This window comes from Macaca fascicularis, chromosome 10 (assembly GCF_037993035.2).
Source record: "Macaca fascicularis isolate 582-1 chromosome 10, T2T-MFA8v1.1".
NCBI classification, from domain to species: domain Eukaryota; kingdom Metazoa; phylum Chordata; class Mammalia; order Primates; family Cercopithecidae; genus Macaca; species Macaca fascicularis.
This window is the reverse complement of record NC_088384.1, coordinates 14,460,534-14,473,496: the sequence shown is the minus strand read 5'-3', so window position 1 is coordinate 14,473,496 and position 12,963 is coordinate 14,460,534. Positions and strand designations below refer to the sequence as shown.

At 57.3% G+C, this 12,963-nt stretch overlaps 1 protein-coding gene across 2 annotated transcripts; it reads right to left on the bottom strand.

Annotated features, from left to right (window-relative positions):
* Nucleotides 1-2,003: 2,003 nt before the first annotated feature.
* Nucleotides 2,004-10,008, bottom strand: SSTR3 (somatostatin receptor 3). Of its 2 annotated transcripts, none has more exons than XM_005567378.5 (2): nucleotides 9,666-10,008; nucleotides 2,004-5,631 (listed from the first exon to the last, which is right to left on the bottom strand). In XM_005567378.5, exon 2 carries the CDS (start codon nucleotides 5,593-5,595, stop codon nucleotides 4,339-4,341), a length of 1,257 nt encoding a protein of 418 aa, XP_005567435.1. In that variant the 5' UTR covers nucleotides 5,596-5,631; nucleotides 9,666-10,008; the 3' UTR covers nucleotides 2,004-4,338. The 2 variants fall into 2 exon arrangements, with proteins under 2 accessions (XP_005567435.1, XP_065378240.1); XM_065522168.2 differs by lacking the exon at nucleotides 9,666-10,008 and adding an exon at nucleotides 8,336-8,409.
* Between the last annotated feature and the right edge of the window lie 2,955 nt (nucleotides 10,009-12,963).

Sequence of the window (12,963 nt, the reverse complement as noted above, 5' to 3'; positions counted from 1 at the left end):
CTTTGGCCCCATGACTTTCAGGGAGACATTTCTCCCTCAGCCTTCCCGGGGAGTCGCTGAGATGCTCACAAGGGCCTGCCAGAGACAGGGAGTGCCCTGAGGCCTTGGCGGGATGGTGGCCTTGCACAGCTCCAGGGGGTGCCCCTCACACTACAGCCTGGCCTTCTTGCCATGTTTTTTGGTTTTTGGTTTTGGATGTTTTTGTTTGTTTTTTTTGTTTGTTTGTTTGGGGTGGTTTTTTGTTTTGGTTTTGGTTTTTGGTTTTTGTTTGAGATAGGGTCTCCCTCTGTCATCCAGGCTGGAGTGCAGTGGCACAATCTCGGCTCACTGCAACCTCTGCCTCCCAGGCTCAAGCAATCCTCCCACCTCGGCCTCCCAAGTAGTTGGAACCACAGGCATGCACCACCATGCCTGGCTAATTTTTGTATTTTTGGTAGAGACGGAATTTCACCATGTTGTTGCCCAGGCTGATCTCGAACTCCTGAGCTCAAGCAATCCACCCACCTCAGCCTCCCAAAGTGCTGGGATTATAGGCGTGAGCCACTTCGCCCAACCTCTCACTGTGTTTTCTTCTGTGTCGAGTCCTGTGGAGTCCAGGCTGTCAACTCCCACGGGTCCGTGGCCTCCACCTGTCCCACCCCTTCTAGGTAAAGAGGATCCCAAAGATCTGGAGGCCGTGGTCTTTCCTGCCCCAGGCCTTGCGGGTTCCCGTCTCCCCTCTGATAATGTTGATGCTGACGCAGGAAGTCCTGGTCCAGAGCCTGGTGGCCAAGGGCTGTTGCCTGGCAACCGCCTCTGAGAGACAAGTTCAAGGTAAAGCCTCGGGTCTGAGCAACTTCAATGGCTGGAGGAGGAGGAGAGGAGTGGGCAAGGTGAGTTATCATCACTCCTGCCTCCCTGCTCCAGCTCACAGCTGCAGAGCCTCCCCTCACCCTACAGCCCCAGTGGCTCCCCCAGCCCACAAATTCTAGCCCCAAACCCTATACAAGCTCCTTCAGTAGCCCCATCCCTTATCACTCATGTATTCAGAGGCACCATGCTGTAGCTTCACAGGAAGTTAGAGGCACAGCATGTACAGTCCCCCCTGGAGTTGTGACATGCAGTGGCCCCCTTTGTTCATTCATTCCAGATACTCCTAAGAAAGGCCACGGTAGCACTGCCAGGCCCTGGGAACACAAGGCTGCCAGACACACGTGTGTGGGGGACAAGCACACGCACACACAGACTGCACGTGAGCATGCACAGGTGGGGACAGCCAGTGTGGTGGGGAAGCGAGGGCTGCCAGGACCAGACAAGGGACCCTGCCCAGGCAGCCACTCCCACCCAACACTGGCGCCCCAGCAGTTCCTCTGCTCCCACTACTTACACACCGGCCGCATGTCACACCCCAGTGCACATTCACTCATGGACGCAGCTAAGATGTCCTGACCACCTACTATGCACCCTGCACTGGGCTCACACAAACCTGGACACACAATATCACACCCAGCAAAGGCAGTCACACACAGCAAACCCCGCACACACCCAGACCCGCGTGCTGTTGGTTGTTGGTGCCTGGCCCACCTCCCCTAGCCATTAGTAGGCTGTCCCTGACCCACCTCTGCCCCATGGGCCAGGCCAGATTGTCCATCACAGTGCCCTACCTTCTCTCTGGCTGGAAATATGGGCACATGACCTGCACCCGGCCAACCATGGCACCCTATCACCATGGCTTTGGTGATTGGCCCAAGGGACCATCATGTGACCTAGTTGGAGCCAATCCACTTTCTTCCCTGAAATCTAATACTTGGATAATAGGGAGAAAGGACATCTACTGCTTTTGGATCAAGGTCTATAAGGATGTGGGCTCAGCCCCATCAAGGGTACCTTCCACGTTCCCTGAAGGACCTGGACTCTGGGATGTCACAACTGAAGAGGCCAGGGTGCACGGAGCCCACACACACCTGCACATTCACACCCATCTGGACACAGTGTCTGGCAGATAAATTGGCCCAGGCCACAGCTGTTATCAGATGTCACCATCTTTATTGACAAGAGCTAGAGACAGAAGCAGCAAAGGGTTTCCTAACTGGCCTCCCGGGGAACCTTCGAGGACATTGCTCTCCTGTCTTAGGCAGCAAGAAGGCAGGATCAGCCAGAGAAGGCCAGAAGGCCAGGGCATCCTTCCTCTCTCAGACCCTCAGATCTTCCTCAAGGAACCCCAGACCAAGTCCCAGGGCTGGGCCTCCAGCCTCCATCTCCACACAAAATGTGGTTTTATAAACTTCCTTCTCCTCTGAGGGTCTCACTCTCTCCCCAAGTCCTGCCTCCCTGACCCTTGGCCTCTGACCCCCAGACTGCCCATTTCTCATGGCCTACAGTGTCACCACCCCAAAGGACAGACACAGACCGGCCACTTGATGAAGGAGAGGGGGGTATAGGCCAAGCCTGGGGGTGAGGAGGGTACTCCCACTTTATAATCTGATACACCCCACCCTACCCGTTGCAGTGAGCCTCGAAGTTACCTCACATGACTCATTTTCTTGTTAGATCCCAGGAGGCAGCTAAGCTGTGATTCATCTCCATTTGTTGATGGGGAAATTGAGGCCCAGAAGGCCCATGCCAGCCCAGGACCCTGAGGTGTGCTGAAGATCCAAGTCTCCAAAATCTGGTTCCTGTGCTTTCCCTGAGGACCCCTGCCCTCTGCAGGGGGTGGGGAAGTGGAGGGATTTCACCGGGGGTCCCACCCTCCCAGGGCCAGCCTCACCACAGCTCTGAGGGACCATCTCTGGGACGGAGTCTAGGCCCAGCCTTGGATAGTGGCTGCTCCCCGTGGTCCCCCTCCACAGTCCCACTTCAACCTCTTCTTGTCTTTCCTGGGCCTCTCAACCTGTAGTCTCCAGGATGATAGAGCATGGGGAGGCCTGCTCCCCACCCACCAGGGGCTCCCCGGTCCTCCCGATGTCCCTGGTAGCCAGCTTCACCCTAGGGCTTTATTAAGACCTGAGCCCTTCTTGGCAGCACTCTCAGGCCCCTCAGGGACGCAGGCCCTGTGCCCGTCTGTACTCTGTGCATTTGCCGTTGCACCCTGGCTGTTCCACCCTGATCGTGTCCTTCCCTCAGTACTGGTTGGGTGGGGCTGTTGTCGGCAACTCAGGTTCACAGATGCTACCACTGAGCTCAGCCCAGGGAGGCCAAAGACGGCTCCAGGAAACAGATCTGTGCTTCTCCTTCCCCCACTCATCCTCCCCTTTCCCCCTTGTCTTCCTCTTCCTTCTTCTTCCTCTTCCTCTTCTCCCTTCCTCTTCCTTCTCCTCTCAGCATTCTTCAGCAGACACTGTGCCTTTCCATGCCAGTCCCCATGGGCTGGGTCTCTGCCTCAGTCTCCAGGAGGGGAGAATATGGGTCACAAGGAGAGAAACAGGAATGGCCTCTCCTACAAGGAGGTGCCTGGAAGCCCTCAAAGACCTGGGAACCCCTGGGAGCCCCTACTCCAGCCACAAGACCCAACGTGAGCTTCCTTGGGGATTCAGTGGCTGACCTCAGCAGGGGTGGAGCCAGGCTTTGGGTGGCCTAAGCTTATGCAGTTTGAGGTCCCTCTTTAAGAAAACGAATACAAAATGACAAGTACAAAAGTAGATGCAGGGCCTTGAAAGAGCCCAGGCAGTGAGAGACCCTGAAGCTGGCCCTCACTCGCTTCCTGGGAAATTCACCTGTTCTCTCCGCGCCCAGGAGCACAGGACCTCCAGCATTGACTGCCTGGGCCAGAAGGGCATGGAGGTTGTTGGGGTTTCCCCGGGTGAAGCCTGAGGCCTAGAGAGGAGCAGAGCTGGTCCAAGGCCTCACAGTCGAGAGGAGGGAGCTGATGTGGGGCCTGATCATTTCTGCGCCACGCCTCCCACCAGGTTAGGCTTTCTTCTGTTTAGGTTTCCAGCCCAGCCCCCAGCAGTTCCTGTGTCCCTGACTCTGAGCCCAAGAAATCCTGGCCTTGGTTTGTCCCTCTGAGGGTCAAGATTCAGGTTGATGTCCCCACACACTCCAGCCCTGGGAGGAGGCCAGTCTGCACCCACCTTTTGCTCGCTCAGCAAGGTCAGCCCAGCAGTAGTGCCCTCCAAACCTCTCATCTGACATAGATCATCCAGGCTGATGACTCCTATCCCTGAGTCACAGAGGAGAAAACAAGTCCCAGAGACTGGAAGCAACCTACCCGAGGTCACACAGCAAGTCCTGGCAGCAACAGCATCAAAGCCCAGGCCCTTCAACATCCTATCATGGGCCTGTGGCACCTTGGGAAGTACACCCTAGGCACACCCACGGCTTCTGCCCCTTCCTCGGGCCACCCCAGCTTTCCCCAGGCCCCTACAGGTAGCTGATGCGCATGGTGCTGGACTTCTCCCCAGTGGAGGCCTCTTGGGGTAGGAGCTGCTGCTCCTTGCTGGCCACTCTGCTGGGCGGCCGCTGCTGTCCACTGGTGCCAGGCTGTGTGATCTGGCTGACCCGGCCGTTCATCTCCTTCCTCTTGCCCCCCTCCCTGCTCTCCTCCCCATCCTCCTCCTCCTCATCCTCTTCCTCAGTCTTCTCCGGGGGCCCCACAGTGGGCTCCTGGCTGCACACGCGGCGGGAGGGCCGCAGCAGGACCCTGCGGAAGCCCTGCTTGAAGCGGTAGGAGAGGAAGCCATAAAGGATGGGGTTGGCACAGCTGTTGGCGTAGGGCAGTGCCACCACCAGGAAGTAGAGCCCGAAGAAGGCAGGCTCCTCGGGCAGTGGGCACACCACGTTGACGATGTTGAGCACGTAGAAGGGCATCCAGCAGAGCACGAAAAGCGCCACCACGGCCACCACCATGCGCGTGACCCTGCGCTCAGAGCGTCGCCGCTGGCACGAGGGCGCCCACACCCGGCGCCCGGCTGAGCGCACCTTCACCACGATGAGTAGGTAGCAGAGGCAGATGACCAGCAGCGGTCCGAAGAAGCCCAGTGCAGCCGTGTAGATGATGAAGCCAGCTCGCCAGGCTGCTGCCGGCTCGGGCCACTGCATGTGGCAGGTGCTCATGCCGCGGGGCACTCCTGAGAAGACCACCACGGGCAGCACCACCACGGCTGAGGCCACCCACACGGCCGCGCTGACCATGCGGGCCACCGGAGCCGTGCGCCAGCGGGCCGAGCGGGTGGGATGTACCACGGCCAGGTAGCGGTCCACGCTCATGACAGTCAGGCAGAAGATGCTGGTGAACTGGTTGATGCCATCCACTGCCATGACCAGGCGGCACATGAGGGAGCCGAAGGGCCAGTAGGACAGGGCGTTCTGGGCGGCCAGGAAGGGCAGGCCCAGCATGAAGAGCTCGTCAGCCAGTGCCAGGTTGAGGATGTAGACGTTGGTGACTGAAGGGCTGGCCGTGTGCCGCAGGACCACATAGATGACCAGAGAGTTACCCAGCAGGCCCACCACGCACACCACCAGGTAGACCAGGGGGATCAGAACGCCACTGACAGCCAGCCCTGCTGGGCTTGGGGCCGCTGACACATTGCCCAGGGTGGCATCTGGGGGCCAGGCCAAGGAGGCATTCTCGGGTTCTGAGGTCGTGGACACCGATGATGATGGAGGAAGCGTGTCCATGGCTGAGGGGAGGTTGCTCAGCAGTCAGCTATTTGCCTGGGGGAAGGAAAAACAGCTCGGTCACGGCAGAGAATGGCTTTCTCTGTGCTGCCCTCTCCCATCACGCTGAACCTGGGGACCTGCTGCATGCCCATCCTCCCATCGTCTGAGAGATTTCAGAGGATGGGAAGTGCACCATCTCATTCACCCTGCACAGTGCCACAAGGCTGAGTCATGTTATCCCCTTTTCTCAGATGAGGAAACTGAGGCTTGGGGAGGTGAGGTGATCATTCTTCATCGTGGAGAGAGGGTGTGGTGTGAGGCATGAAGTCATACTGTTTCATCAACCAATACCTGCCCTTCCTTTCTACATGTGAGGCCCCAGCTGGCAGGCCCCTGTGAAGTGGGTTGCATTGCTGGCGAGACCAACAGGTCTCGTCCTGACATCTGAAAAACACTGCTTCATATCACAGGAACTTCACCTGGAAACCCGCTCCCTACCTGAACTTCAGAGGATCCATGAACGCCCTAAACTCCAGGTGAAGGTTAATATCAGATTCTTCAGGTTCCAAATGGAGTTAAGAACCATAGGCTTGGGGTGTCCCCTCCCTTGGGAGTCAGAGTCCTTAGCGCCCCCCATCAGCCTGGGCCATCCCACTATGCCCCTCCCAAAGGCCCTGCCCAGGAAGGTTGGCTATGAACCTGGGGGGCAGGTGGTTGAGACCCCTTCTCCTCAGCGGCCGGCTGGGGTTGGAGAACTTTACAATTCACTTAGTAGATGGTATCCAAGAGCAGCCCCGCCCCCTGGCTGGAGGGGCCAGCTGCCTGGAGAGGGGAACATTTTCAGAAGGGATTTGCAGCACAAGCAAGAGCCCCCACTGCACTCCACGTGCTCTCTTAGTGTCTTTCTCATCCCATGCCTGCGTGTAAGAAGCCGGGGCTCCTCCGGGCTCCCCTGCAAGACTCTGATCCCCTCCCATGTGGAGTCTCCAGCCAGCTTTGGACCCTCCCCACTGCTTTCCACCCTGTCACTTTCCCACAGGCACAAGCTCTGCCTCAGTGTCAGGCATCAAATGAACCAGGAAGCCTGGAGTGGACCAATTCCAATGCCAAGGGGGAATGTCCGACCCCACTGCGGAAAGCAACGCTCAGGAGGCGGCCCAGGCAGGGCCAGGCTGGAAGCAGGAGCCTCCTCTGGGGCCTGGACCACCCACTGCACCCCTTCTTCCTAATTATCCCTCAATCCCCTGGCTCCTGGCTGTCCTCAGATTCTCCCTGCAGAAAACCCTGAAGGGAAGAGAAATCTCTCAGAGGAGAAGCTCTTCTTCTAATATCCCTGATACTGGGCCTGCAGTTCCTCCCTCCACTGGGAGCTGTGGTCCGCACTGCCCTATACGGACGTCACTGTTGAGGTGCAAAGCTTCTGGGAAGGAAAGGCACCCCAAATCCAAACAAACACCTCTGAGCACGCCTGGCTACCCTTGCCCCAAGGACCTGGGGCTGCAGCGGGCTTACAGTGCCAGGCTGGGTGAAGTCAAGGGTAGCAGGGAACCCCTAGGCCATGGCTTCTCCAAAAGCATCCCAAGCTGGCTGGGCTCAGAGCATCTCCTCCCTGTTCCTGGGGCTGGGAGAAGAGAAGGATTCTGAGCCTGGGTCATCCCCCAACCTGTCCTCAACCCATCCTTCTCCCCAACCCCTCATCAGGTCTCCTGCGCCTGGAACAGCAGCACTAAGGGAGGGGCACCTAGACAGTGGGCTAGAGGATCCTAACAGTGCTGCCAGCTGCTCATCACTGAGCCCTGACTGTGCCAGGTGCCAGGCTAAGCCGGTGAACTGCAGTATCCTATGGTGTCCCATGAGGGAGGCACTACTGTCATCCTCACTGCACAGATGGGGAGCAAACGTGAGGTCACATGTTCTGGTCACAGCTAGGAAGTGGCAAATCTAGAAAAATTTGTAGTGACGACCTCTACGCCCATTCCACAGGCTGGCAAACTGAAGCCAGGCCTGGGAAGGCACCCACCTGAGTGCCCAGCTGGTACCCCGCTTTCCCAGTTGCCCCCAGGGCTTTGAGCTATGAGGATCATGGACTCAAAGCCTAATGGACCTTAGAGATCTTAAAATAGAATTTTGAATTCTTAGAACAGTCAGAGAATCTTACAGCCATAGGATTTTAGACTCAGTATCCTTGAATCAAAGAATGTTAGAATTTCAGAATGCTAGAATGAGTCCATCTTAGACCTGGAATTGTGGAACCTGGAACCTTAGAGCCCTGCCTCCTTGGCAGGGGACCCGCGTCACCATCTACCTTGCTGCCCTGTGATGTGCACAGATCCTCTTTATAGCATCCCTGCTGGTCAGCCAATCACAAGCCAGGGCTAGATGAGGGAGGGGAGCACCAGGCTCGCGAGAGAAGCAAGGAGCTGGGCAGGCCTAATTTCCAGGCTTCAGGGACAGATGCCCCTGGGGTAGCCCACTGGGGGTAAGCTCTGAGGTTGTCCCACCCCCACGCCTGCCCAGCACACGTCTGTGCACCCACAAGCGCATGCGCTGACACACACATGGTCCTGACAGGAACGCGGCACGCCTAGCCAGACCCTCCTTTGTACCAGGGAATGCAGTCGCCCCTCCCAGAACCCCTGGCCCCCTCCTGGAAAACCCTGTCTCCACCTTTATCTCAGCCGGTCGTCCCTGTCAAAGTTTGAGGTGCCCAGGGAGCAGAAGCAGGGAAATTATAGCTTTCCAAGCACGTAAGCCAGACCTGCAATTGAGGTGCCGTCTTTTCTTTAAAGAGCTGGAATCCTGTGCATGATCTAGTTCATCCCTGGGAAGGAGGGACTTTTCCTCCTTGTCTGGTTTATCTTTGGCACAAGCTTGCCTGAAAGCTGGGGGCGGACTCCTCGGAGGACTGTTCAGGAGGAGACAGCACAGAGAGGGTGAGTGGCTGCCTTGAGCCCCACAGCCCTAATAATTCAGGGAGGCCAGGCACCCCAATCATTCTCCATTTGCCCATCTCTCACTCGCTAGAACACTGGCTCTTGAATGCAGGGGGCCTGATTGATTGATTTCTTAACCCCAGAACCTAGGACATCACCCAGAACAGCCATAAATGTGAACAGCCAAGCAGTTCAGCAAGGAGAGCTCCAAGGTGGGACACTGTCCCCAGATGGAAGCCTCAGACTCACATCACGAGATCCTCGAGAAGCCCAAGAGGGAGAGTTTTTAGAGAGGAAGAAGTTGAGGCTCAGAGAGGTTAAGTAAGCTGCACAGGGTCACCCAGCTGGAGAGTGGGAAGCCAGAATTCGAACTCAGTTCTGTCTACTTCTAAACCATCAGTACCTCCTGGCCCCACTTGGCTCCTCTGAAGGCCTCAGGCTGAGAAGAATCAAAGGCCATGACAGTCCTGAAGAGTGCAGGGCGATGGCTCCTGGCTCTCTGATTGTCCTCTACACCCTTGGGCCTTCTCCCCAAAGAGACCTGGCTTATGCTTGTCAGCGCCAACTGACTCACTCGCACCCCAGGCCTGGGGCCTTATCCCAGGAGCACACCCCACAGGCCCAGGGTTGGGGGCTTGGGCTCTGTTGCACAGCAATGACGCCAAATTGCTGTGTGACCTCGGGCAAGTCACTTCTCCCCCCTGCACCTCAGTTTCGTCGTATGACTTCGGGCAAGTCACTTATCCCCCTGGACCTCAGTTTCATCGTATGGAAGACAAGCGGACCCACTTCCCAGGGTTGTTTGCAGAGATTAAATGGAGGCGTGCCAAGCACAGTGCCGGGTATGGAGGGGGAGCTCAGGAGAGCTGCCACGTGAGCTGGGAAAGCCAACGACATGACGCATCTGGCTCCCTCCAGCCCTGACAGCCTGCGATTCTGTGATTCCGAGATCCTGGAATCATGGCACAAGATTCTGAGACTAATGCCCCTGCCCCTGCAGCTGACCGGGAGGTCACAGGAAGGCCTCCCTCCTGCCTCCCTGGGACTCCCCACCCTCTGCCTCCCCAGCCCCAGCCTCCCAAGTTCATCCTGGGCAGAGGATGGGCTTCCGGGACCCCACCCTTTGGGACATCATCCGGGCCCCAGCCTCCTTACCTGCCCATAGGGTGAGGGCTTCCCTCCTTGTCGCCAGGCTGGTTATCATTCTGCTGTCCCCTCTCCCTGCCCAGTCCCCAGGGTCATTAGCCCTGAGATTGGTTAGGAGGGCACTCCTAACTGGGGTCCCCACGCGGCACCCACTTCTAGACTGCTTGCGGGCTCAGGTCCCCTCCCAGGCCCTCGGCCACGGCTGTCCACAGAGCCTCTCCCATCTGGTCTCCGGCCCTGACTTCCCAACCAGCGCCTGGTACGTCACCCCCCATCTCCAGGACACATCCTGGGGGGGCAGGGGCAAGGATAGAGGGGGAGAAGCTTTCCAGGGTGAAGAAGAGAAAAGGGGAACGAGGGACGCACAAACCAATAGAAATAGAGGGGAAAGGGGGTCGGGAGGAGGTGGAGAGAGAGAGAGAGAGAGAGAGAGAAAGAGGGAGGGGGAGAGAGAGAGAGAGGGAGAGGAGACCGTGAGTAGGAGGAAAGGCAGAATGAGGGGGAGTGATGAAAGATGCGTGACAGGGAGAAGACGAAGAGGAAAGAGAGGAGAGGAGACACCGGTGAGAGGGAGAGATGCAGAGAGAGGCAGGATAGAGAGGAGGAGGGAGGAAGGAGAACGAGGGGTTGGCAGGGAGAGTGACAGAGAGGGACTGTGCCACAGATGGTGACATGGAGCCCGCGAAAGGAGGGAGCAAGCAGGGAGGGGCCGAGGGCCAGAGAGCAGGTGTGGGGGGTGGGGGGCAGGTTAAGGGAGGAGGCCCAGCGAGGGAGCAGGAGGGGGGCAGACCCTGTTACCGAGGAGATTTCAGCCACCCACGCCCGCTGGCCTTGGCTCCCGCAGGGAGTTGGAGAAAAGAATGTGCTCAGTGCTCAGGGGAGCTGAGGCTGCCAGCCAGTAGCCAGAGCAGCTCCCCGAGGCCACTGCGGCACAGGTCCCACGGGGCTACAGCTGTGTCCCAAGGCAAGGCTGGGTGTGAGGCTGACCAGCCCGAGAGTCCACAGTCCAGCCCTGCAGTCGGGCATACCAGCCGCAGCCAGCACCGGCCACCGGGGAGGCCGGGTGGGGGTCATTAGCCCTGGGATTAGTTAAATCTGGAGAGCCCCAGGCAGGGTGCGTAGAAGGACAGAGTAGAGAACCAATATTTCAGGCTTTGAGGGCAAAATCATTGTGCCGGGAGAAAACAGATTTTCACTATTTTCTAACTGACAAAACTCAAAATAGAATAATAATAATTCAGGCCAGTGTTTTGTAATGCAGGTCCACTAATGAGAAGAATAGAGTTCTTTTTAGAGGCAACATATTTTGCTTAATTGGAGTTTAGAGTTAGTGTTTCATCCAACTGATTGCAAATGGTCATCCGTAAAAACCATTCTCAGCTCGTCGGCTGCACAAAAACAGGCAGTGTGTGGGATGTGCCCCATGGGCCACATTTACTGATCTCTGGTCTAAGAGACTCTGCCCTGTGGTCCTGAGCACAGGCCCAGCTGTGTTGGGATGCCATGCCCCAGCCTGCGCTGATTCCTGCCTCAGCACAGGAGTGATAAGGAAAGGAACAGTCAGAGATGGGAGGGAGAAGGACACGCGTCTTGGCTGAGCACCTACTACGTGCCAGGCACCACCTAGGATGCTTTCCAAACTGGGCCATTCCTTGGGACCAGGGCTGGACCTCCTTTGTCACTAGGTACCTGGGGCTGCAGAGAACTGGAAGTTGAATTCGTCCAGAAGTGCCACCGTGCGTGCGGCAGCACACAGTAGGACACACCCGCTTCCACCCGGAGCTGGCCTGGTCTCTTAACGCTGCCCCTCCGTTTGCCATGTGCCCGGGGCAAGGCCCTTGCTCCAGGTCTCATTGTCTTGGTCTGTACAAGTTCATGAGGTGTGGGTGGGCTCCTGGGAGCATGTCCTCAGGGTCAAGGGTGGGTTTTCCATGGCACTGACCACCCTTCCCTACCCATGGCTTCTCCCTGCCCTCAGAATAAAAGCTCTCCCCCGGCAGCCCACCTGGCACTGCAGCTTTGAGTCTGCCGCCTGCGCGGGCCTCCTCCTCTGTGGATTTCCCTCGCCCCTCTGTGCCCTAGGCGCAGCCAGCCTCATGTATCCATTCACTTATTCCTGCAGGTTGGGGTACAGGGGCTGAAGACTGGACAGGGGAGTTTGAGCCCCAGCTCTGCCCCTGCCGTGCAGTGAACTTGAACTTCAGTTTTCTCCTTCAGTAGAGTGTACACCCCTGACTGCCCGGCCCGGGGGTTCTTGTGAAGGTTAAAGGAGTAAATGTTTGTCAGCGTGCCCCCAGTCACACACCTCCCCAGCTCCGAGCCTTGCTGCTCCTGCCCAGAACCCCTCCACTGCTCTCCATCCACAGGCTCCCTTCTGGGCCAGGCCAGTGAAGGGGTTCAGGACACACCACCCCAGAATATGCCACTCTGACACATTGATTTCTTTTTTTTTTTGAGACGGAGTCTGGCTCTGTCGCCCGGGCTGGAGTGCAGTGGCCGGATCTCAGCTCACTGCAAGCTCCGCCCCCCGGGTTTACGCCATTCTCCTGCCTCAGCCTCCCGAGTAGCTGGGACTACAGGCGCCCGCCGCCTCGCCCGGCTAGTTTTTTGTATTTTTTAGTAGAGGCGGGGTTTCACCGTGTTCGCCAGGATGGTCTCGATCTCCTGACCTAGTGATCCGCCCGTCTCGGCCTCCCAAAGTGCTGGGATTACAGGCTTGAGCCACCGCACCCGGCCACATTGATTTCTTTGAACTAAAGGCACTTCAGAAACAGCAGGTGCAGAAAGGGTGCTCTGACCTCCCCTTTTCTTCCTGAAAGCAGGAGCGAAAATGCCCTGTGAAAGACGCCCTCCCTATGCTAGGAGGAAGAAAGACATTCTTATTACCGGATAAGGAGAGTCGAGGCCAAAAGAAACCCGTAAGAACAAATCGTTTAACCCTTATCTTCCCAGTTACACAATCGCCATTCTTTGTTCAACCTGATACAAAAGCCCTTATGTCTAGTCACTTCTTTCGGTCTTGGTCATTTGGGCGGGGGGTGGAGGGGGCTCCCTCATACATGCAAATGAAATCTGTATGTTTTTCTCCTGCTGATCTGCCTTATGTCCGTTTAATTCTTCAGCCCAGCCAGAGACACTAAGACAGTAAAGAAGGGTTTTTCCTCCTCCACCCCACCGTCGCCTTGCACTCCCCTGCTTCCACCCTCGCCCCCTACTCAGCAGAGAGAATGAGTCCATTACAAACATAAGTCATCCCAGCTGCCTCTTTGAGACCTTCCCATGGCCACCTGCTCTTTTTGTCAAGTAA